General features: G+C 40.0%; 1 protein-coding gene across 1 annotated transcript in view; it reads right to left on the minus strand.

Annotated features, from left to right (window-relative positions):
• Positions 1-25,734, minus strand: part of LOC134357218 (adhesion G-protein coupled receptor F3-like) — a 102,482-nt gene continuing 76,748 nt past the window's right edge. The window contains exons 9-15 of the mRNA XM_063068513.1: positions 23,142-23,347; positions 15,610-15,804; positions 5,603-6,961; positions 5,475-5,516; positions 5,345-5,380; positions 2,368-2,441; positions 1-430 (exon numbers count right to left, since the gene is read on the minus strand). Coding sequence (XP_062924583.1) covers positions 2,373-2,441; positions 5,345-5,380; positions 5,475-5,516; positions 5,603-6,961; positions 15,610-15,804; positions 23,142-23,347 — 1,907 coding nt within the window. The 3' untranslated portion in view covers positions 1-430; positions 2,368-2,372. The remainder of the gene's footprint in view (positions 431-2,367; positions 2,442-5,344; positions 5,381-5,474; positions 5,517-5,602; positions 6,962-15,609; positions 15,805-23,141; positions 23,348-25,734) is intronic.

Raw genomic sequence — 25,734 nt, forward strand, 5'->3', positions numbered from 1 at the left:
TTTAACTAGTCAACACTAGTGAAAAGAGTTTTGTTTCAATCTGCATGATTAAGGAGTCATCACCAAATTCTCAGGTGCATTTTAGTGTGGGGAATAAATGTATCCACAGACACCAGTAATGTAACTGAAGTCATTTTATGCTTCTATTCTCAATGAGTTATAACAGTTAAATATACAATATGATGAAAGATAAACCAAACAACAATTTCAAACTCATCTTGGAAACAATACTTAAATAAACCAAAGTTAACTAATGCTTGACATTTTGTTTCATTCCTAGTTTTGAAATACTATATAGTTAACAAAAACCATATTAGAAGGTTGGTACATACAGAAGCTAAAAATTTTATTAAGAACTGTACTAAGATAATCATCAAAGACATGAGTAAATGATTTGCTGTAGAATTTCTTGTTTTCCATTCTTCATTATCTGTTGGGGATGTAATTCATTTAAATTAATAATAGTAATGCACTTTAAGATATAAAGTAATATATTAATACACCATTTAGCACATCTGCAAGGAGCACTGCCACAAGTAAGCAGCACGCAGGCCATGCTCTCTTCTCACTGCTAGTATTGGGATGGAGGTACAGAAGCCTTAGGTCCCACATTATCAGAATCATCAACAGTTATTACCCTTCAACTATCAAGCACTTGAACTAGTGTAGATAATTTCCCTCGCCTCAACACTGAACTGATTCCACAACCTATAGAGGTACTTTCAAAGACTCTACAATTCATGGTCTCAATAGTATGTACGTATGTACATATGTATGTATATATATTTATTTATTTTTAATATTTGCACTGTTTGTCTTCTTTCACACAGTGGCTGTCAGTTTTTGTTTGTGTGTAGTTTTTCATTGATTCTATTGTATTTCTTAGTTCTACTGTGAATGTCTGCAAGAAAATCAATTTCAGAGTGGTATATAGTGACACACGTGCACTTTGATAATAAATTTACTTTGAACTTTGAATTCATAAGTCTATAAGAAAATTGTAACTCACAAGAGTTAATCTTAGAAATTGGATTAGTGAAAACTTACTTTCTTCCATATTTATTGATAAATTTTGCATGACTATGATCCTGGGAATGTTGTGAAGTATATTTTCTTGGCTGAATGGCAGATGAGTAGGAAAAGCTGAACTCAAACAACAGGAATTCTGCAGATGCTGGAAATTCAAGCAACACACATCAAAGTTGCTGGTGAACGCAGCAGGCCAGGCAGCATCTCTGGGAAGAGGTACAGTCGACGTTTCAGGCCGAGACCCTTTGTCAGGACGAAGGGTTTCGGCCTGAAACGTCGACTGTACCTCTTCCTAGAGATGCTGCCTGGTCTGCTGCGTTCACCAGCAATGTTGATGAAAGCTGAACTCAATTGCCTGCATTATTAACATTCTGTTCAACAAGGGACATTTCATGCCAAAAGTCTTGAATCGAACATGATTTAGAGGGACATTAGTAGTGAGTGACATTAATTATATACTGTTAGTAATATCCTAATATCATTAGGACATTGTTTATATAATTATAAAGCATACACTTTTTGCTCAGTGATCTTCATTGCATTAAAAATGTCAGCTGCCTATGCTAGGAGGTGCAGACACTACCCCTGACTGAATTGTGATACTTTCTCCTACTTGGCCTACTTTCATAAGGTATTGAACATCTAATCATGACTCACTATGTCCCCACCAAATTTCACCCACCCCCTGCTTTCTATCCCTTCAGCTCCCCACCCCAGCTCTATTTTATTCCACAACCCTTCTTAATCTCACCGGCCCTGACTCTTTCTTCCTGCCTCAGCCCTTCATCCTATTTTTTCTCACTTCCCTGACAGTTATCTTATCTTTACTCCTTCGTAACTATTATTGTTTCAAAGTGTATAACTTTATACATCCATTTGACTGACCTATTCAACTAACACACTCAAAATGCTGGAGGAACTCAGCAGGCCAGGCAGCATCTATGGAAAAGAGTGAACAGCTGATGTTTCAGGCTGAGACTCTTCATCAGGACCAATCTAATTTCGGTTTTCATGACACATTATCTTGCAATATTGACCCTTGATCCTTTTTTTAAGGTTTTCTTGTGATATTGCTTTTCTGTTCTGTAAACGTTCTAGCTTACATTATATCATGTCCTTTCTTTGCATGTTTTCGCCATTTAGTTCAGTGAACCTGTTTCCTTCTGATCCCGCTGATGTGGCCATCATTTTCACTCAATGTCCTCAAACCTACATTTTTCATTAAAAGCAGAATTCACCCCAAATGGGTTTGCTGCTGTACGTATGGTAGATTGACAAACTGAGAAACAACTCTGACAGAGCAAATGGCCGTCTCTTAATCAATGCACCTTTCCTCACCAATTTCACTTATACTTTGTGGTTGATTGAAAGGATTGCTTTGTTGAGACATTCTCGGATGTACTTCGGGAGACCTGAAAGAAAAAAGGAATCTTGTTATTTGTTCTATAAAGTCATTTTTAGAAAGCAGGTTACCAGGTCCTTCCTGTAGCTTTGATTATCCAGACCCTGTATATTATTAAGAACTCACTTTGTGATTTTATTCTATTGAAACATACAGTTTCTAATCCTCCCTCAGCAACAGAAAACATCAGACCATCTCTTGCATGACCATGGACTTGTCTCTGAGCATTTTATCTTGTTCTGTACAGTCTTTTTTGCACTTAACTGTTTTGTATAATTTATGCATAAAGTCTTCAAAGTTTCAAGTGTACATTTAATGTCAGAGAAATGTATATAATATACATCCTGAAATGCTTTTTCTTCGCAAGCATTCATGAAAACAGAGGAGTTGTCCTGAAGAATGAATGACGGTTAAATGTAAGAACCCCAAAGACCACCCCCCAGCTCCCTTCCCTCCCACGCGTATGCGGCAGCAAGCAATGATCCCCCCTCCCCCCACCAGCAAAATAAACGCATTGGCGCCATCACCGAGCACTCAAGTGTGCAGCAAAGCAACAGCAAAAACATAGACTTGCAGTACCCCAAGGACTACTCGTTCACCTGCTATTCAACGTAACACAGGCTCTCTCTCTCCGTAAGAAGGGAGAAAGAGATGTCTCCATTTCACAGAATTTACAGTATGTTCTGTATTTTGTCTGAATCTATGTGTCTGTGATGCTGCAATATAAGGGTACTGATTTTCATTGCACCTGTAACTTACCTGTGCATATGATAATAAACACAACTTGACTTAAAACTTCAACACTGTTTCTTTGTTTCTAATCCATTTATAATATTTATTTTCTGGACACATCTTAGACATTATCTTCCTGTTTTACACTCTGGTGTATTTTCAGGTCTTTGAAGAGCATACATAAAAGTATTTCAAATAGGACCAGGGATAGCTAGTCTTCCACTCAAGCCTGCTGTTCCAGTCATGTCTAATATATTGTTATTATTTAAATGGTAAAAAATTGTAGCATGCTGCTGTGCAGAAGGACTTGGGAGTGCTTGTGCATGAAAGGTTGGTTTGCAGATGCAGCAGGCTATCAACAAGGCAAATGTTGGTTTTCATTGCTGGAGGGATTGAATTTAAGAGCAGGGAGGTTATGCTGCAACTGTACAGGGTACTGGTGAGGCTGCACCTGGAGTACTGCATAAAGTTCTGGTCTCCGTACTTGAGGAAGGATATACTGGATTTGGAGGCAGTGCAGAGGAGGTTGAGCAGGTTGATTTCAGAGATGAGGGGGTTAGACCGTGAGGAGAGATTCAGTCACCTGGAACTGTACTCACTGCAATTCAGGAGAATGAAAGGAGATCTTATAGAAACAACAAAAATTATGAAAGGGCCAGGAATCCCTGGTCCTATTTCAAATAAGATAGAGACAGGAAAGTTGTTTTAACTGGTCCGTGAGACTAGAATTAGGGGACATTGCCTCAAGATTCGGGGAGTAGATCTATGAAAGAGATGAGGAAGAACTGCTCCTCCCAGAGTGGTGAATCTATGGAATTCTCTGTCCAATGAAGCAGTGGAGGCTACCTCAGTAAATATATTTAAGACAAAGTTGGATAGATTTTTGCATAGTAGGGGAATTAAGGTTTATGGGCAAAAGGCAGATAGGTGGAGATGAGTCCATGGCCAGATGAGACATGATCTTATTGAATGGTGGAGCAGGCTCAATGAGCTAGATGGCCAGCTCTTGCTCCTACTTTTTATGATCTTATGTTCTTATGTAACCTGGTTTCAGCATGAGATTACTGTGTTCTCTCTTTGTCCCTTGACCACCTTATAGATCAAACATTTGTCAAACCCTGCTTTGATATGTTCAATGATTTGTGTTCCAGTATAAAAAGAATATATTACTGCCTCTCCGCTCATTCACAAAGCCAGCTGATATGGCTGAAAAATCACTTTAAAAAAAGACTACCAAAAGGTGGCAGTATGTCATCAGTGACTTACAACTTTCTATAAACGTGCAGTGGAGAGCAATACAACAGCTGCATCACAGCCGAGTACGGAGGTTCTGGTGCACAGACTGCAAGAGGGTGCAGAGGGTTATAAACGATGCCAGCTTCATCGTGGGCACCATCAAGGACATCCTCAAGAGATGGTGCCTCAAGAATGTGGCATCTATCACTAATGACACCCCTCCCCCCACCCACCATTCCAGATGTGCCCTCTTCTCATCGCTACCATCAGAGGGGAGGTAAAGGAGCTGAAAGAACTACACTCAACAATTCAGAATCCCCTCTGCCATCAGATTTCTGAACATGACCTTATTATTGATTTCTTTGTATTATTTACGTTTGCTTTTCTAACAGTAATTTTATTCTTTGCACTATACATACAACATGTCATGCATGCCAGGGATAATAAACCTGATTCTCGTCCTCTCCGTTCATTGAATGGAGATGTTCTTCTTCAGGTATGTTAATCTGTTACAGGTCCAGCAGACAAATTTCCCTGCCTGAGAGCTGTGAAATCTCCAGAAGGATGTTTTGTCTTGCTGAGTTCCAATTGCATCATTCTTGTAAAATTTGGGTATCATTTATGATTTTCTTGTGAATTCTGCTAATCTGCTGCTATGTCCCTGTGATTCTGCTGCAGGTAAGTTTTTCATTACATCTGTGTATACTTGCATTCCAGAATATGAAAATTAACCCAATTTTGATTTCATGCATTGCAATTTTGGTGGTCATTGTTTAATGTTCTGTCGAGTGGAAGGCAGTGTTATGACCTCAGTTCAGTTGTTATCTGATAACAGGCTTACTTATTGATAGATCTTGTGGGACCTCAATGGATATTTTTCTCCAATAATATTGCAAGTAAATCTTATTGTCCACAATATAACTTTATATTTAGAAACATACTCACCATTGACCTGAAATGTTTAAAGAATGCTTCCCGTATCTAAAAATGATGAAATAAGTAAGTTATAAAAACAATTGGGTACAAAAGCAGCAACAAATGCTTAAATTTTTGAAACGTTGTTCAAAGGTTTCACCTTTGCCTCTGTGAATCCTGCAGTTACTAACATAAAGAAGCCCTTGAAGAGAAATGAATACAATGTATTAGGATGCATTTGTCAAGTTTCAGAATGTTTCGTAACTGAAATGTTGTTCTCTCCATTACCTGAAATGCGTTTAACAAAACAAATGCATATTGCAGAAAATCATGAGGATCGTCTTGCATGGGAAATCCAATGATCCAGGTCAATCCAAAAGATGGAGTGAGAATAAGGACAGCTTTAATGATCTTTTTAATTGTTTTTTTGTCCTGCTCCATTAATCCTTCCGCAATATTTGGCCTCAGCAATTTCAGAATGACTATTGTCAGGATAATCATATTGATGCCAACAATGCATCCAACTGGAATGATGAACGATAAGGATGGAGTATACTCTAGCCAACAGTTACTTTTTCTCGTATAATTGCTTTTCTTCAGGAATGCTGAGGCTACAGCAGTTACTATTACCAATGGGCAACCATAGCCGATGATGAAACAAAATGACAAAAAGGGTACCCTTCTAATGTGATGGAAAACAAAGATAATCTGATGGAGGAGAGTTAGACTTTGATTTAATGTCCAAAAGAACATTGAGAGAAAGAAAAAATGAGTGAAAATTGTTGCCATTGTACAAAGTGAGTTATCTTTTTTAACAAAGTCAATTGCACCAAATACAAATGAAATCTGGGCAAATAACAAAGCAATAGCAGTGTTAATCTGAGTAATGTGCCGGGAATAGGCAATGCTTGTTTTAGTAATTGAGTTCCACATCATTTTTTCAATACTGATCCATATTAACAGTGATAGAATGGAAATGCTTAATCCTATGTAGGTCAATTCTTCAATAAATGGGATTTTTCTTTCCTTTGATGCCATTAGCACAGCAAAGGATGTTAAGTGGTTACACATGCAACGTATTTTATCCCCAATCCTCTTGGACTTACAGCCTTCATCTGACCAGCCTCCTTGATTGTTGGAGAAACTAAAATTCCAGAATACACACCTTGCAGTGTTCAGATCAGCTTGTGGATTTTTTGGAGGGATTGTAATTGTAATGCTTGGGATTTTCGGTAGGCTCTGGTTTCCGATGACCTTCACTGTTATTGTTAAAATATTGGTTTGCACCTCCTGGTGCTTTTTTGACTGCTCTGCTTCTTCTCTTTTTGGAATTAAAATCCTGTCCAAATCTCTATACTGAACACTCAATACTTGGAAAGTGACATTATCCTGTGCCATCCAGCCAGCTAGATTTATTGTAGTAGAGCCATTAGGAACTACCGTGAAGCTAAAATTCGTAGAACTAGCATTAAATTGTTTTGTACTTATTTTAATCTGATCCATTTCTTCACTGTCGCACACATTAGTGTCGGGCTGTAAAGCTTCAGTAAATGTTTCAATGGACCTCAGTAATGTATTGGAATTTGGATCTGTGTCATTATTTTCTGTTTTCTGAAGAAGAATTCTGTTTGAAGTGTTAAGGAAATCCTGTAAAAAAAAGCAAACAAGCACAAGTGCCATCATAATACAACACAGGGAGAAGCCTATCATATCAGGATTAGAATGGTTATGTTTTGACTGTGAATAAAAGACAAGAAACTGGATCAATCTGAGCCTAATTTTAGTCTCATTTTCATTCTAAAATCTTTTTATTAATTATTATTGAAAATCAACAATTAAATACATTAAACTAATCAAATCAACATATCAATATGTACAATAAGAATTAAACTATTAAATAACCGATTAACCAAGCTAAACAGTATATCAATAATAATAAGAAAAAGCAAAATGTTAAAACTATTTTTTTGGAAAAAAAAGAAAGAAGGAAAAAAGAACCCCTACTAACTAAAACAAAAAAAAACCCCTCTACTAACCAAAAAAACAACGAGAAAGAAACTCCATTGGGAGCACAACCCCAGAGCTATACACCATACAAGCTTCCACAAAAGAAAAACATCAACCACCAACCAAATCCAATTACACAAAAATCAGAAGGGGACCATCTTAATTAACTCAAATCAAATGATAGTAGTGGGTAAAGGAACCCCATCTTTTCGCAAAGTCTAATCGAGGATCAAAAGTTCGACTTCTAATTTTCTCCAAACTAAGACATAACGTTACCTGAGAGAACCATTGTATCAAAGTGGGAGCAGAGGCATCTTTCCATTTCAATAAAATAGCCCTTCTGGCTAATAATGTGACAAATGCAATTACATGTTGGTCTGATATAGAAATACGGTGAATATATTAAGGAATTATACCGAACAAAACTGTCAATTTATTAGGTTGTAAATTAATTTTTAAAGCTTTAGAAATTTTAGAGAAAATAGATTTCCAAAACTGTTTCAATACAGAACACGATGAAAATATATGTGTCAATGTAGGCGTCTTAGTTTTACATCTATCACACTGGCTATCAACATTAGGAAATATTTTCAACAGTCTCTCCTTTGTCAAATAGTAATGATGTACAATTTTAAATTGAATTAGAGAGACTGACACAAATCGAAGAAGAGGTAACCAACTTCAAAATTCGCAACCAATCCTCTGTTATCAAGGTCATGTTAAGCTCTCTTTCCGTATCTTGCTTAACCTTAAGTAAAGGATAATTATACTGTTGTAATAGTAAATTATAAATTTTCCCAATAAAGCCTCTCACTAAAGGATTCATTTTTAAAATAATGTCTAACAGGACAGAGTCTTGTATATATGGAAAATTACTTAAATATTCTTGTAAGTACTTCTAGTCTCTAAACATGAAAAGATTGAATTAATCCAAAGTAGATTGTGCTGGCAGTCACTATGAGATAAAACTGCTCCCGTAATGAAAGTGAACCAGGCACTACCATGCATTATTTACATTAGCTTCCTTGATGTTTACCAGGTATCAGGGACCTTCTGAATGACTTTACTATTCATCTAACACACTTTTTCCACTCTTACATAAATTGGCTGCAAATGGTGATTAGTCTCTGGAGCATATTTGTTCAAATTTGCCACTTACATTGTTTTTTTATGGAGAGAGTTTGATGAAATCTGGACAGTTGCCTCTGTAATGACACAAGTAACTACATGCTGCTCAAGTATCTTCTGAGGTCACAGAATGTTACAGCTAATGGAGTGCTTCTCCAGCATGTAGTTACACATTCCATGGTGGTGGTGAAGAATGGCGGGAGTTTGAATGGGGAAGACTGGGTGGAGCTCAGTAGTGATATCATTGGCACAGTTCCAGTATTGGATGAATCATTGTGTTCACAGGATTGGTAAGGACATGAAACTCGTGCAGGAAGGGAAGACGTGCCATTTGTAAGAATCTACCCTAAAAGAACCTTCAGAGGCAGCACAACTGACCAAGGCATCAGACTGTCTTCATTGAGACCTTTAGTTTCTTGCCTGAACTGCTTTCACTGTGAAATTCCATCAAAATGGTTGATTTCACATTTTCCACATTATACAGTATGTCACCAACCAGGTACTTGTCCATTTACAACTTGTCCATTTACAACACCTGCATCTCTGCATGCTCCTCACAGCCCACACTTCACTTAGTTTAGTATCAATCATCAGACACGAATATGTTGCAGTTGTCACATTGTCACACACTTCTGATATACTGTTTGAACAGCTGGAGCCACAGAAATGATCCTTTGGCACTTCACTGATGTTGGCCTCCGAATCCAAAAATGACTCATTTATTGATTTTCTGCTGACCAATCTTTAGTCTATGCCAGTATATTACTCCAAATATTGTGTGATCCAATTTTGTTTAATAATTTCTTGTGTGGCACCTTATCAATGGTCTTCTGAAATACACCTTATCTCATTTCACATCCATTCCGCAAGTTACAGCTTTAGAAATTGCAACAAATTTATCTGACAAGATTTCCCTTCCATAAACCCACATCAGCTCTGCTCAGTCCTATTACTATGCTAGAAGGGAATTGTTATCATTTACATAATAATTTTTTTCTACATTTTTCCTTTTTACAAGTCAACAATACACTGTAATTATACCCAGAAGTGGCCTACGCATAGGACTCCAACATTGCAAAATCATTTTCCACACTGTCAACTTTGTAAAGTCCACCTCACTTGTATCCAACTAGGTAGGGTCATCCTACAGATTAATGAAAAAAACACATCCTCACAGACAAAGCCCTGTACCCTTCAGAAACAATCCCATGCTGCACCCTCTTGCATTGACAGGATTGATTTATTAACAATGGCAGAACAATAATGCATAATCTGGAAGGAGTGTTCGCTCAACGTCAACTTTCAACACCATGAAATCCAGCATCAGGTCAGATAAGGGAAGATATCCTTCTGCGGATTGTCCTCTCTAAATTGATCTGACTATATTGGAAAACAATTGTCATAAAGACTGAGGGGAATGACAGCGCTTTCTGGGTACCCATCACCAAGATAGCATCATTGATCAATGAGCTGAAGCAATCTTAAAAGGTTTGAGTCTCTGGCATATGGTAAGTTGACCAGCGAAATAAATTAAATTCACTTCTCCTCCCTAATGTCGCAAAAACAAAGGAGCTGGTTGAGGACTACAAGAGGAATGGAGACAGGTTAACCCCTATTGATATTAATGGATCTGGGATTGACAGGGTGAACAGCTTTAAGTTCTTTGGCATATATATCACCAAGGATCTCATGTGGTCTGTGCATACCGGCTGTGTGGTGAAAAAGGCACAACAGCTCCTCTTTCACATCAGAAGATTGAAGAAGTTTGGTATGGGTCCCCAGATCCAAAGGACTTTCTACAGGGGCACAGTTGAGAACATCCTGACTGGCTGCATCACTGCCTGGTATGGGAATTGTACTTCCCTCAATTGCAGGACTCTGCACAGAGTGGTGTGGACAGACCAGCATAACTGTAGTTGTGAACTTAAGACCATAAGACCATGAGACAAAGGAGCAGAAGTTGGCCATTTGGCCCATCGAGTCTGCTCCGCCATTTTGTCATGAGCTGATCCATTCTCCCATTTAGTCCCACTCCCCCGCCTTCTCACTATAACCTTTGATGCCCTGGCTACTCAGATACTTATCAATCTCTGCCTTAAATACACCCAATGACTTGGCCTCCACTGCCGCCCATGGCAACAAATTCCATAGATTCACCACCCTCTGGCTAAAAAAATTTCTTCGTATTTCTGTTCTGAATGGGTGCCCTTCAATCCTTAAGTCATGCCCTCTCGTACTAGACTCCCCCATCATGGGAAACAACTTTGCCACATCCACTCTGTCCATGCCTTTCAACATTCGAAATGTTTCTATGAGGTCTTCCCTCATTCTTCTAAACTCCAAGGAATACAGTCCAAGAGCGGACAAACATTCCTCATATGTTAACCCTCTCATTCCCGGAATCATTCTAGTAAATCTTCTCTGTACCCTGTCCAATCCTTTCTTAAATAAGGAGACCAAAACTGCCCACAGTACTCCAAGCGAGGTCTCACCAGCACCTTACAGAGCCTCAACATCACATCCCTGCTCCTATACTCTATTCCTCTAGAAAGTAATGCTAACATTGCATTCGCCTTCTTCACCACCAACTCAACCTGGAGGTTAACCTTAAGGGTATCCTGTACGAGGACTCCCAAGTCCCGTTGCATCTCAGAACTTTGAACTCTTTCCCCATTTAAATAATAGTCTGCCTGATTATTTCTTTTGCCAAAGTGCATAACCATACACTTTCCAACATTGTATTTCATTTGCCACTTCTTTGCCCATTCTTCCAATCTATCCAAGTCTCTCTGCAGACTCTCTGTTTCCTCAGCACCACATACCTTCGTATCGTCAGCAAACATAGCCACAAAGCCATTTATTCCATAATCCAAATCGTTGATGTACAATGTAAAAAGAAGCGGCCCCAACACTGATCCCTGTGGAACACCACTGGTAACCGGCAGCCAACCAGAATAGGATCCCTTTATTCCCACTCTCTGTTTCCTACCAATCAGCCAACGCTCTATCCACGTATGTAACTTTCCCGTAATTCTAAGGGCTCTGATCTTGTTAAGTAGCCTCATGTGTGGCACCTTGTCAAAGGCCTTTTGAAAATCCAAATATACAACATCCACTGCATCTCCCTTGTCTAGCCTAGTTGTAATTTCCTCAAAAAATTATAATAGGCTTGTCAGTCAGGATTTTCCTTTAAGGAGTCCATGCTGAGTTCTGCCTATCTTGTCATATGCCTCCAGGTACTCTGTAACCTCACCCTTGACATCCTTGACACTATTCAGGACATTTATAAAGACAAGTGTGTAAAATGGCCTGAAAGATCATTGGGGACCTGAGTCACCCCAACCACAAACTGTTCCAGCTGCTACCATCCAGAAAATGGTACTGTAATGTAAAAGCCAGGACCAATCGGCTCTGGGACAGCTTCTTCCACCAGGCCACCAGACCAATTAATTCATGCTGATACAATGATATGTTCACCGTGAGATGTCAATTGATTTTTTAAAAATGTAAGATAATTGTAAGTTCACTATTATTCTGGTGGAATACCAATACTTTTGACCTACCCAGTGGAATAATACTTGCAATTATGGTGCAATTTAAAATTCTCAGGCTTAGTGTTAATTGCAAGGGCTAGTTTCTTTGAATAACATGCAAATGGAAATGGATTTCCCAGTGAGAAAAGCATGGTGCTGACAATTTCTGAGACAGACTATCTTTTTCATTATCCATCAGCCCTGACAGAAACTCAGCATCGAAGTCATAGAATTATGCAATTTTCCACACAAAACTCATTTTGGCGCACTGTGGGCAAATTTGAACTGTGTTTCACTGGGACAAAGTATAACTTCTCAAATTGCATATGTAGAAAGATCTTGCAAGTGAAGTAAAATATCCTTATTGTGTATCAGACATCCTCCTGTCCCTTCCTGAAATGGACTTACTAAGTTCTCCAAAAGGACTAAAGAGGTCCTAAGAAAGAATACAGGGAGTTGGGAAGGAAGCTGAGGAGCAGGACCTCAAAGGTAGTAATCTCGGGATTGCTGCCAGTGCCACACAACACTGAGGATAGGAATAGAATAAGGTGGCAGAAAAATGTGTGCTGAAAAATTGGAGCAGAGGGCAGGGATTCAGAATTCTGGATAATTGTGACCTATTCTGGGGCAGGTGTGATCTCTTGCACTTCAATCCGAGGGGATCAATATTCTTGTGGGCAGATTTACCAGAGCTGTTGGGAGTAGTTGAAACTAATATGGCAGGCGGATGGGAAATAGCGTGATAGAGCTGAGGATGAGCCAACAGGTTTACAAGTAGATGCTGGGTGTAACATGAATGTAAGGAAGGACAAGCCAATCAAATGCAGACAGAGCAAAGAGCTAAAATTCAAAAGGGAGAAGAATGCAGGACTGAAGGTACTGTATTTAGATGTGTGTAGCATTCAGAATAAGCTGGATAAACTCATGGATAAACTCAATCAATGGCTGATTTGATGTTGTGGGCATCACTGACTGTGGCTGAAAGACGACCATAATTGGGAGCTTAACATGAAAGAATATACTTTGTATCAAAAGGAAAGGCAAGAAGGCATAGATGGCGGTGTGGCTTTGTTGGTAAGAGATGGAATTACATCCTTAGAAAGAAGTGACATAGGGTCAGAGAATGTTGAACCTTTGTGGGTGGATTTAAGAAACTGCAAGTGTGAAAAAAACATTATGGGAATCATATATCGGCTTCCAAATAGTAACCAGCATGTGGGCTTGAGATTGCAAAGGTAGCTGGAAAGGGCATGTAATAAGGGTAAAGACACAATTGTAATGAGGGAATTCAATATGCAAGGGGATTGGGAAAAAAATGCTGGTGTCAGATTGCAAGAGAGGGAGTTTGTTGAATGCCTACAAGATGGCTTTTTAAAGCAGCTTGTGTTTGAGCCTACTCGAGGAAAGGCCATCTTAGATTGGGTTTTGTGTCATAACACAGATCTTATTAAGGAGCTTAACATGAAGAAACCCTGAGGAGGCAATGATCATAATATGATTGAATTCATACTGCAATTTGAGAGGGAGGAGCATAAGTCACGTCTATCAGTATCGCAATGGTATAAAGGGAATTACAGAGGCATGAGAGAGGAGCTTGCCCGATTGAATTGGAGGAGGATATTGGCTGGGATAAAGGCAGAGCGGAGATCACGGAAGTTTCTGGGAACAGTTCACAAGCACAGGATAGATCTGTCCACAAAGGAAGAAGTCTTCAAATGGCAGGGGGAGGCAACTGTGGCTGATAAAGAACTGCATAAAAACCAAGGAAAGGGCATATAAGGTAGCAAAAATGAGTGGGAAGCTGGATGATTGGGAAGCTTTTAAAATCCAATGAAAGGCAACTAAAAAAGCTATAAGAAGGGAAAAGATGAAACATGAGGGCAGACTAGCCAATAATGTAAAGTAGTAGTGTCAGGGAGTAGGAGCGAATGCCATTGCTATTACAAAGGAAAAAGTGCTGGGCAAACTCAAAGGTCTTAAGGTGGATAAGTCACCTGGGCCAGATGGACTACATCCTAGAGTCCTGAGGGAGGTGGCTGAAGAGATAACAGATGCATTGGTCATGATCTTTCAAGAATCACTTGAGTCTGGCATTTTCCCAGAGGACTGGAAAATTGCAAATGTCAATTCCTTTAAGAAGGGAAGAAGGCAAAAGAAGGGAAATTATAGGCCAGTTAGCCTAACCGCAGTGGCTGGGAAAGTGTTGGAGTCTATTATTAAGGATTATTAAGGTTTTGGGCTAGTTGGAGACTAATGCTAAAATAAGTCAAAGTCAACATAGTTTCTGTAAAGGAAAACCCTGCCTGACAAATCTGTTAGAGATCTTCAAGGATGTAACGAGCAGGGTGGACAAAGGAGAGGCGGTGGATGTCACTTACTTGGATTTTCAGAAGATTTTTGATAAGTTGACACGTACGAGGCTGCTTAACAAGATAAAACCCAATGATGTTATGGCAAAGATACTGGCATGGTTAGTGTAATGACTGTTGGCAGGAGACAGTGAGCGGAAATAAAAGGGGCCTTTTCTACTTAGCTGCCAGTGACCAGTGGAGTTCCTCGGGGGTCAGTATTGGGACCACTGCTTTTCATCTTGTTTGTCACTGATTTAGATAATGGGATTGATAACTTTGTGGCAAAGTTTGCAGATGATATGAAGATAGCTGGAAGTGTAGGTGTAGGTGTAGCTGGAGATTGCAACAGGACTTCGACAAATTGGAAGAATGGGGAAAAACTTGGCTGAACTAGAGGTCACAGCCTCAAAATTGAGGGGTGACCCTTTAGAGCAGAGGTAAAGAGGTATTTTTTTTAGCTACAAGTAGTGAATCTGCTGAATGCTCTGCCATAGACTGCAATGGAGACCAAGTGAATCTGTGGAACCTCCATGATGGAAAGGTGGAGCAGACTCAATGGGCTGAATGGCCTAATTCTGCTCCTATGTCTCATGATCTTATGGTTTAATGCCCTGTTTCCAAGCAAGGATGAATTTAAAAAAAGTAAGCCAAGAAATTGGTTTGGTTTGCAGCCAGACTGCAATGTGTGGAAAACACATTGCTTGGATTTTTATACCAATTCCACTGCAATTCCTACTACAGGGAAACAGAACCAGAACAAAGCAGAGTATTTGATTCCAACACCATTCACACTCTAAACGTTCATTCCCTTCTCCACTACTGTGACCACAGTGTATACCCTCTACAAAATCCTCTGCAGTTACTTTTCAATTTAGTCTGATAGCAGCTGTCATACCTTAAATCTCTACCACAAGGAAAGGCAAGGGTGTTACGTACATGGGAGCACTGCCTTACGGTGCCCCTCCTTGTCACCATCCTGACTTTGAATTAATTCACCAAGCTTTCATCTAAAATCGGGATCTTCACTGGGATGACTGCAACAATTCAAAAAGTAACCAATCCTTTTCAATCAAAATTATTAATATCAATCAAATAATGTATTTGCCAGCAGATTTCTTTGCGTTTTCTAAAGAGATATTGAACTACTCTCTTTATACTGGGACACAGGCAGGCATTCAAATAATGAACTCAGCAGAATGTTTCATTTTGATTTTTATTTGAAATTTTAGATTTTTATTAGAATTTTTATTCTTAAAAATGAAAGTAAATTACTTACTTTAAGATTTTGGCAAGAAATGTCTTCGTCTTCTTTCTTTAAGGTTTCGGAAAGTGTATTTAGAATGTCAACAGAAACTCGAGAGTCTGGATTAGAAATCTCCCTGTTTGTCAGATTTCCGTTTAAATTATTCCGTAATCCTATCAACACTTCTGTCAGCACTTCTGTCACATTACCACGTCCTTCCTTGATCTCCTGAGAGGTAACACAAACCACTGAAATTAGATTCTTTTTAAGCCACTGTCTATTGGTCCACATTCTAGTTTATCCCTTTTTGTTTGAAGATCTGTTTTGGAATTTCTAAGGGTGAGTTTTTTAAAACATTAGAGTATGAATTTCATGTCCAAGATCACAAGAAAGTCAATGGTTTGCTGTGAGTAATTAAGTAAAACTTCATTTTCTTTAACAGATTTTAAAAAATGTCTTTAGTAAGTAAATTCTAATATTCTTCGGAAGTAAGTAGCTTGTATTGAACTGACAGAGGAGGTCTGGGATGAGTGTTTAAAGAGTACACATGATTGTTTGGTCAATGTCAGACACAGACTTATACAGTTTAAAACAATACATAAACTTCATTATTCCAAAGAAACGTTGCACAGTTTCTACCCTGATGTTTCACCAGTTTGTAATAGATGTAAATCTGTGAACAGTAACTTGTCACATTCATTCTGGTCATGTTGTAAGCTTTATGCATACTGGAAAAGTATTTTTCACTGTATCTCTGAGGCTTTTGGGAAGCGGTGGGAACCAGACCTGCTCATAGCCATCCTTGGAGCAACCAGCTCCCTATCTTCAGCTAATAAGTATGAAAAAAAAGGCTGTATTGTTTGGAACGGTGATTGCTAAGAAGTTAAACCTGCAAATGTGGAAAATGGACTCTGTGCCTACATACGATCTGTGGCTGAGAGAACTGGCAAATACTTTACATTTGGAGAGACTGAGACTATGTAATGAAGACAGAGGGGACATCTTTGAAAGGATATGGTGCCCTGTATTGGACTTTCTTACGGGGTGAAGACTGAGGTTTTTTGGTGTGGTGCACCTCTGCATGTTTACTTTTGTCTTTATATTTTTCTCCCTTTTGCTGCTCAATATTTAAACAGATTTTGTTAAGCTCGTGGTTTTTGTAGATGTGCTTTTCTTTTGTCTTGTTTTTTTCTTTGGTAATAAAAAAGTAGAAAGAATATGAAAACAAAACAAAAAAAATATAGTTGATGCAACCTTGGCATCAATACCAAGCACAATAATCCAGTTGAAAGATAAAATACAATTAGTCTCAATGAAGTGAATAGATGAAATAGTAAGGAAAGCGGGAGAGGAACAAAAAGGATCATGGAGAAATTGAGGTGACAAAGGGATGCAAGGCTAGGAGAAGAAGAATTATTAAAAAGGAGGAGCAGCATGAAGGAACAATGACACAGGCATGAGGAAGGAAAATGGATAAGAAGTGCAGATGGAGAGAGAAGCAGAAATTATATCCAGAATCATGTCTAATTATTGGCAGAAAGTATCAGGAAAAGCTATTGCATCCAGAAGCAATAAATTGCCTATTCACTAGGATACTGGAAGGGATTAGAGTTGAATTCCTGAGAATGGCCAGATGAACTTGATTTAGACTTCGTTGACTTCGATGTCACAGGTATCAGCGGCAGCAGAAGGCAAGTGGAGCAGTCATTGTTGGAGAGGCCATCATCAGTGTGGGGGCTAGAGTCAGAATGGGAACCTCGAGGCTTTGACTCAAGAGGCTTAATTGAGAAGAGGCTGAGGCCAAAGAAAGATAAGAAAGGTAGGTTCTTCCTTTCGTTATTACTGATCGGTCTTGGTTGCCCAGAGAACAGTACAGGCAGGATGGCAGTAGAATGTTCCTCCTGTATAATGTGGGAAATCATTGAATCTGATGGTCTCCTTGATGACTACACCTGCGGGAAATGCAGCCAACCACATCTCCTGAAAGACCGCATTAAGGAGCTGGAACTGGAGTTGGATGAATTTAGGATAATCTGGGAGGCAGAGCAATTGGTAAACAAGACTTTGGAGTATGTGGTTACATCCAGAGTGCAGAAGTCAGGGGGTAGATGGTTGAACACTGAAAGAGGTAAAAGGAGAAAGAAGTCAGTGCAGGGTCCCCCTGTGGCCATTCCCCTCACAACAGGTAGACCCCTTTGGATACTGATGAGGAGGTGTTCTATCTGGGCAAGGCAGCAGCAACCAGACCAATAGCACTGTGCTCAGCTCCGAGCCTCAGAAGTGTAGGGTGAAGGCAGGCAGGGCAATAGTTACAGGGGACTCGATAGTTAGGGGGACAGATAGGATATTCTGCGGTAGCAAAAAAGACACCAGTATAGTGTGTTGCCTCCCGGGTGCTAGGGTCCAGGATGTCTCAGAGTGGTTGCAGGATATTCCTGAAGAAGAGGGCGAGCAGCCAGAGGTCGTGGTACATGCAGGTACCAATGACATAGGCAGCAGAGGGGTAAGAGACCCTGCGCAGTAAGTTTAGGGAGTAGGAAAGAAGCTGAAGGGCAGGACCTCCAAGGTGGTAATCTCTGGATTACTCCTGGTGTAATGAGCTAAGGAAAATCAGAACAGGAAGATAGTGCAGATGAATGAGTGAATGAGGAGATGGTGCAGGGGGCAGGGTTTCAAGTTCTTGGATCATTGGAACGTTTTCTAGGGAAGAGGTGACCTGTACAAATGGGACGGGTTGCACTTTCACTGGAGAGGAACAAATATCCTAGGAGGGAGATTCGCTAATGCTTTTGGGAGGTTTAAACTACATTTGCAACGGGGTGGGATCCGAAGTGAAGAGGCAGAAGATGGAGTGGTTGGTGCACAAGTAGAGACAGCTTGTAGGGGATTGTGAGGAAGGAGAGGCGGATGATGGTTTGAGATGAGTCTATTTTAAAGCAAGGAGTATCATAAACAAGGGGGATGAACATAGAGTGTGGATCAATTTTTGGAACTATGACGTTGTGGTCATTTCAGAGACTTGGATGGCTCAGGGGCAGGAATGGCTTCAGGGTGTGCCGGGCTTTAGATGTTTCGAAAAGGACAGGAGGGGATGTGCATTGCTAATCAGAGATAGCATCATGGCTGCAGAAAAGAAGGAAATCTTGGAAGGATTGTCTACTGAGTCTGTGTCGGTGGAAGTCAGAAATAGGAAGGGGGCAATAACTCTTCTGGGCATTTTTTATAGATTCCCCCAATAGTAACAGCGAAATCAAGGAGCAGATAGGGAGGTAGATTCTGGAATGGTGCAATAATGATAGGGTTGTTGTGATGGCTGATTTTAACTTTCCTAATATTGACTGGCATCTCCTTAGGGCAAAGGGTTTGGATGGGATTGAGTTTGTCAGGTGTGTTCTGGAAGGTTTCCTGACACAATATGTAGATAAGCCAACTAGAAGAGAAGTGTTACTTGATTGGATTTGGGAAATGAACCTGGTCAGATGTCAGATCTCTCGGTGGGAGAGCATTTTGGAGGTAGTGATCACCACTCTATCTCTTTTACCATAGCACTGGAGAAAAAAATGAGCAGACAGTTTGGGAAAACATTTAATTGGGGTAGGGGGAAATACAATGCTATTAGGCAGAAATTTGGGAGCATAAATTGGCAGCAGATGTTCTCAGGGAAATGCACAACAGAAATGTGGCAAATGTTCAGGGAACATTTGCATGGCATTCTGCATAGATATGTTCCATTGAGGCAGGGAAGGGATGGTAAGGTAAAAGAATCATGGTGCACAAGGACGTAGAAAATTTAGCTAAGGAGAAAAGAAAAGCTTATGAAAGGTTCAAGAAACTAGGTGCTGTTAGAGCTCTAGAAATAGCAAGATTGTCAGGCAGGAGCTTAAGAATAGGAGAGCTAGAAGGGGCCATGAGAAGGCCTTGGTGAGCAGGATTCAGGAAAATCCCAAGGCATTCCACAAGTATGTGAAGAGCAAGAGGATGAGCTGTGTGAGAATTGGACCAACCAGGTATGATAATGGAAACGTGTGCATGGAGCTGGAGGAGGTAGCAGACATACTTAATGAATACTTTGCTTAAGTATTCACCAGTGAAAAGGACCTTAGCAATTGAGGGGACGACTTACAGTGGACTGAAATGCTTGAGTGTATAGACATTAAGAAAGAGGATGTGCTGTAGCTTTTGAAAGATATTAAGTTAGATAAGTTGCCAGGACAAGATGAAATATACCCCAACCTACTGTGGGAAGCGAGGGAGGAGATTGCTGAGCCACTGGCAATGATCTTTGAATCATCAATAGAGATGGGAGAAGAACCAGCCAGTTGGAGGTTTGCAAATGTTGTTCCCTTATTCAAGAAAGGGAGTAGAGATAACCTGGTAAATTATAGACCAGTGAGTTTTACTTCAATGGTGAGCAAGTTGTTGGAGAAGATCTTGAGAGGCAGGGTTTATGAACATTTGGAGAGACATAATCTCATTAGGGATAGTCAGCATGGCTTTGTCAAGGGCAGATTGTGCATTATGAGCCAGAATGAATTCTTTGAGGATGTAGCAAAATACATTGATGAAGGTAGAGTGATGGATGTAGTGTATATGGAGTTCAGTAAGCCATTCGATAAGGCTGCCCATGCAAGGCTCATTCAGAAAGTTAGGAGGATAGGATTTCAAGGAGACCTTGCTTTATGGATCCAGGATTGGCTGGCCCACAGAAGGCAAAGGATAATTGTAGATGGTTCATATTCTGCATGGAGGTCAGTAATCAGTGGTGTTCCGCAGGGATCGATTCTGGGACCCCTCCTGTTTGTGATTTTTATAAATGGCCTGGATGAGGAAGTAGAAGGGTGGGTTAGTAATTTTGCTGATGACACAAAAGTTGGGGGTGTTGTGGATAGTGTGGAGGGCTGTCAGAGGTTACAGCAGGACATTGATAGGATGCAGAAGTGGCAGATGGAGTTCAACCCAGATAAGTGTGAAGAGGTTCATTTTGGTAGGTCAAATTTGAAAGCAGAATATGATGTTAATGGTAAGATTCTTGGCAGTGTGGAGGGTCAGAGAGAGCTTGGGGTCTTTGTCCATTGGACACGCAAAGCTGCTGTGCAAGTTGACAGTTTAGTTAAGAAGGCATATAATGTTTTGACCTTCATCGACTGTGGGATTGAGTTCAAGAGCTGTGAGGTAATGTTACAGATATACAAGACCTTGGTCCGACCCCACTTGGAGTAATGTCTTTGGTTCTGGTTACCTCACTGCAGAAAGGATGTGGAAACAATAGAAAGGGTGCAGAGGAAATTTGCGAGGATGTTGCCTGGATTGGAGAGCATGCTTTCTGAGAATACATTGAGCAAACTTGGCCTTTTCTCCTTGGAGCGATGGAGGACGAGAGGTGACCTGATATAGGTGTGTAAGATGACCAGAGGCATTGATTGTGTGGATAGCCAGAAGCTTTTTCCCAGGGCTGAAATGGCTAAGACGAGGGGCATAGTTTTAATGTACTTGGAAGTAGGTACTGAGGGGATGTTAGAGCTCAGTTTTTCACACAGAGAATGGTGGAATGCACTGCCAGTGACGGTACAATAGGGTTTTTAAGAGTCTCTTAGATAGGTACATGGAGCTTAGAAAATAGAGGGCAATGTTGTAGGGAAATTCTAGGCAGTTTCTAGAGTAGGTTACATGGTTGGCACAACATTGTGGGCCGAAGGCCTGTAATGTGCTATAGATTTCTACGTTCTATGTTTCAAAGAATATGGAGTGATCGAGGTTAACTATTTCAAAGAATGCAATAGCATAAATACTTAAAAATTGGTTCTTTAAAGATAGCAAAAACAAGATGAGATTATCTTTAAGTTAGTTTTGGGTCACTTAGAAAAGAAATCAGGAAGATCTACTTCTCACAAAACAAAGGAAATCTGAAAATTATTGTTCCAACAAAATGTAGATATTGTGTCAAGACTCTGATTAGTATTTATTTTTGATGAGGGGATTATTTATTTATATATATATATATATAGGACCCAGCACCAATTCCTGAATTCCAGAACAATACTGGTTCTCTGTCTCCAATCTGAAAGACAACCCTCTGCTATATAGGCATCCGTTAGTCTCATGAGACCATGGATTTGCACCTTGGAAGGTTTCCAGGGCGCAGGCCTGGGCAAGGTTGTATGGAAGACCAGCAGTTGCCCATGTTGCAAGTCTCCCCTCTCCACGCCACTGATGTTGTCCAAGGGAAGGGCATTAGGACCCATACAGCTTGGCATCAGTGTCGTCGCAGAGCAATGTGTGGTTAAGTGCCTTGTTCAAGGACACAACACGCTGTCTCTGCCAAAGCTCGAACTAGCAACCTTCAGATCTCTAGACAAACACCCTAACCACTTGGCCATGCCCCAACACACCCTCTGCTACCACCCTCTATATTCAAGTTGCTTTCTCATCTTGGATCTCGTGTATTTAACTTTGTCAGCCTAGTGGACCAAAGGGCTTATCTCCAACCTGAATGGCAATAGCTCCATAGTTCTAAAACCAATGCTTGAGAAATACAATGGAACTATCAAAAGTGTTCTTGGCTTTCCAAAGATAACAGTGTGAGAATGGAAAGAGAAGGTATTACAAGTAATTCTTGGACTACAGCTGGATAGATTTAAATAGAACCAGGCGAGTAGAGTGGCAACAAATTGTGTGACAATGGAGAAGCTTTGGAGAATGATGGTGAGATCAACTTTATCAATGTTTCTAGATGGACTTAAAAAAGAATGGACTTACAGACACAGAGGTTATTTCTATAACTGCTTCAGTGCTCAGGTGGAGATAATTAAAATAAAAGAACATAAACCAGAACAGTCCAGTACAATAGGGCTCTTTGACCCACAATATTGTACTAACCTTTTAACCCACTCCACAATCAATCTAACACTAAGGTTGCAATCTAACCTTTCCTCATACATAGCCCATAAGCCACCATTTTTCTTTCATCCATGTGTCTATCCAAGAATGTCTTAAATATCAACCTCTACCATCACACCTGGAAATGTAAAAAAAACTACATTTGACAGCTTCTCCAAACTTTTCTCCACACACCTTAAAAAGGATATCCTTTGGTATTAGCCATTGCCACATGGGGAAAAAGGCATTGTCTGTCCACTCTATCTGTGCCTTTTAGAATCTTACATACCTAAATCAAGGGATCTCTTATCTTCCTCCATTTCATAGAAAAAAGCCCTACCTCGCTCAAACTTTCCTCATAAAACATGTTCTCTAATCCAGGCAGCATTTGATAAATCTCCTCTGTCAGTAATTATGAAGTTTTCAATGGTTCCAACATAATCAAGGATTCAAAAGTGGAAAATGGGTGGGGGAGGGGAAGTCACATTGCTTCTCAAATCTACAATTTATTGGACATATATCCAGAACTACAAATTGAGTCAGAGAGAGAGAGAGAGAAGTTGAGACCCACTGCAATGTTGGGGGAGAACAGACCCCTGGAATTTCTTGACTATAATATGCAATTTTCCAGAATTTATTAGCAACCCCACATAAGTACTGTTCCATCAAAATGAATTAAAAGCTAATACCGTTGCCATATGCAATAATTTCAGCAAACGTTTTGATGTGCAGTTTTTAAACACGTCATCCCACTTGCCATCTTCCTTGCAAAATCTTAATATTTTCCCAACATTTCCCTCTGTACAGGATTTGTTAGCTTCCATAAACGAGTTGGCTTTGGTACTTTTCCAATGGTACTCACTCGTCATCTCCTCTCTGCATGTTTTATCATTCTCTAGATAGATATTCAAAGAAAGGGAAGAGACATTGTTGAGTAACTTGTGAAGGAGCCGTTCTCTTCGCATCATATTTTTATACAATGTATTTCCTCCTTTGGTGATCACCTCTAAATTGTATTGCATCTGAGCTGCATCCTGCTAGGAAGCTTCTGTCCATGGTGGTCTGCTTGGCTTTGTTAAAATCACCATGGTCAATTCCATATTTTCCTGTTAGGGTAGGTTAGTATAGATGTGCACTTGATGGTCAGTGTAGAGAGGATAGGCAGCAGGGCCTGTTTCTGTGCCATATGATTCTGTTATCCCATGTATTACATCACAACACTGGTCTGCTTTCTTACACATTATAAATATTCTCCTATTTCTGTCCAATCCCTGTTTTTTTACTGTGTAAGGGATATATATACCTAACTTAAAAATAATACATTCTAAAAAAGATACACAATGACACAAACTGTAGATCTACTGAACAAACTCCAGTGACTGAGTTCAAATCTGACTGCGTTAATAGAGTTTGCACATCCTCACTGGGTTTGCTCTGGTTGCTCCTGTTTCCTACCACATAACTAAAGTGTATTGGTTGGAGGCCACTGTAAATTGTCCTGTGTGTGTTAGTAGGATCTGGGGTGTATAAGGTGATGAGATGATGACCCACCACAATGCTGGGGGAGAACAGACCCCTGGAATTTCTTGGCTATAATATAATATAATATTTCTTGGGTGTATGAGATGATGAGAGGCATTGACCGTGTGGATAGTCAGATGCTTTTTTCCTAGGGCTGAAATGGCTAGCACGAGAGGTCATAGTTTTAAGATACTTGGAAGTAGATACAAAGGAGATGTCAGGGGTAAGTTTTTTTACTCAGAGAGTGGTGAGTGTGTGGAATGGGCTGTCAGTGACGGTGGTGGATGTGGAAACGATGGGGTCTTTTAAGAGACTCCTGGATAGGTACATGGAGCTTAGAAAAATAGAGGGCTATGGGTAACCCTAGGTAATTTCTAAGGTAAGGACATGTTCGGCACAGCTTTGTGGGCCAAAGGGCCTGTAATGTGCTGTAGGTTTTCTATGTTTCTATAAATGGGAATATGGGGAGAATAAAATGGGTTAAGGATTAGGGTAAACATGAGTATTTTAGGGTTGGTATGGATCCAACAGGGTAAAGGTCTTCTTTCTGTGCTGTATGTTGAATGTTGTTTTTTGTTGCATGTTACACCCTGACCAGCACACCTCTGAAAATTCCTAATATATGTAAATGTATGTGGCAAATAAAGTTGTCTTTGATCCTTGATGTTTCTAACTTTTTGAAAGTGGCTATTAATATTAGATTTCATGTTTCTAGTAAAGGGCCAGGATCTTAAGGCATCCTGTGTATTGAATCAGAAAGCAAAATGATTCAGAAACAAGAGTGCAACCAAAACAGGATCAGTCCATTACTGCTGTCTCAACTGGCAACAAAAGTTTATTTATTATAAAATGTGGAGAAGTATACATGGAATCAATACTTGCGTATTAAACAACTGGTACATTCATCAGCAGAAACCTTTCTTTAGAATATCAGGCTTAAAGAAGCAAGACCCTTAACAGTGCTGATGAACAGAGGGGTCATGGAATCCAAGTTCATTGCTCCCTAAAGGTGGCTAGACAGGTTGATGAGGTGGTTAAGAAGGCATTTGGCAAGCTTGCCTTTATTACTCAAGGCATTGGGTTACAAAAGTCAGGAAATTATGTTGCAGTTTTATAAAACTCGAATTAGGCTGCATCTGGATTATTGTATTGGGTCTGGTGGCCTCATTATAGGAAGGATGTTGAGGCTTTGGAGAGTGTGCAGAAGATATTTACCAGGATGCTGTCTGGATTAGAGGGCATGTGCTATCATGAAAGGTTGGCCAAGCTTCAGCTGGTTTGTCTGAAGCGGTGAAGACTGAGGGGAGATCTCATAAAGGTTGATAAAACTATGAGAAGCATGGACAGCATCTTCTTTCCCAGGGTTGAAACATCTAATATCAGAGGGCCTGCATTTAAGGGGCAAGGGGGTAAATTGTTTTTTTTTTGCACACAGAGTGGTGGGTGCCAGGAACCACCTGATTAGTGGCAGATACATTAGGGGCTTTTAAGAGATGTTTAGATAGGCACATGAATGTGAGAAAAATGGAAGGATATGCTCATCATGTAGGCAGAGAGGATTACTTTAGTTGACCAATTGATTGCCAATTTATTTGGTTTGGCACAAAATTGTGTACTGAAGGGCCTATTCCTATGCTGCACCATTCTGAGTTCTCTGTTCTAATATTCTTAGAGAGGCATCCACAATAGATCTGCAATTGTTTGCCTTCGCTCTGTCGAGGTTGCTAAAGAGACAGTGTAAAGTTACAAGGATATCCAAAA

Source organism: Mobula hypostoma, chromosome 2 (genome assembly GCF_963921235.1).
Source record: "Mobula hypostoma chromosome 2, sMobHyp1.1, whole genome shotgun sequence".
Taxonomy (NCBI): Eukaryota; Metazoa; Chordata; class Chondrichthyes; order Myliobatiformes; family Myliobatidae; genus Mobula; species Mobula hypostoma.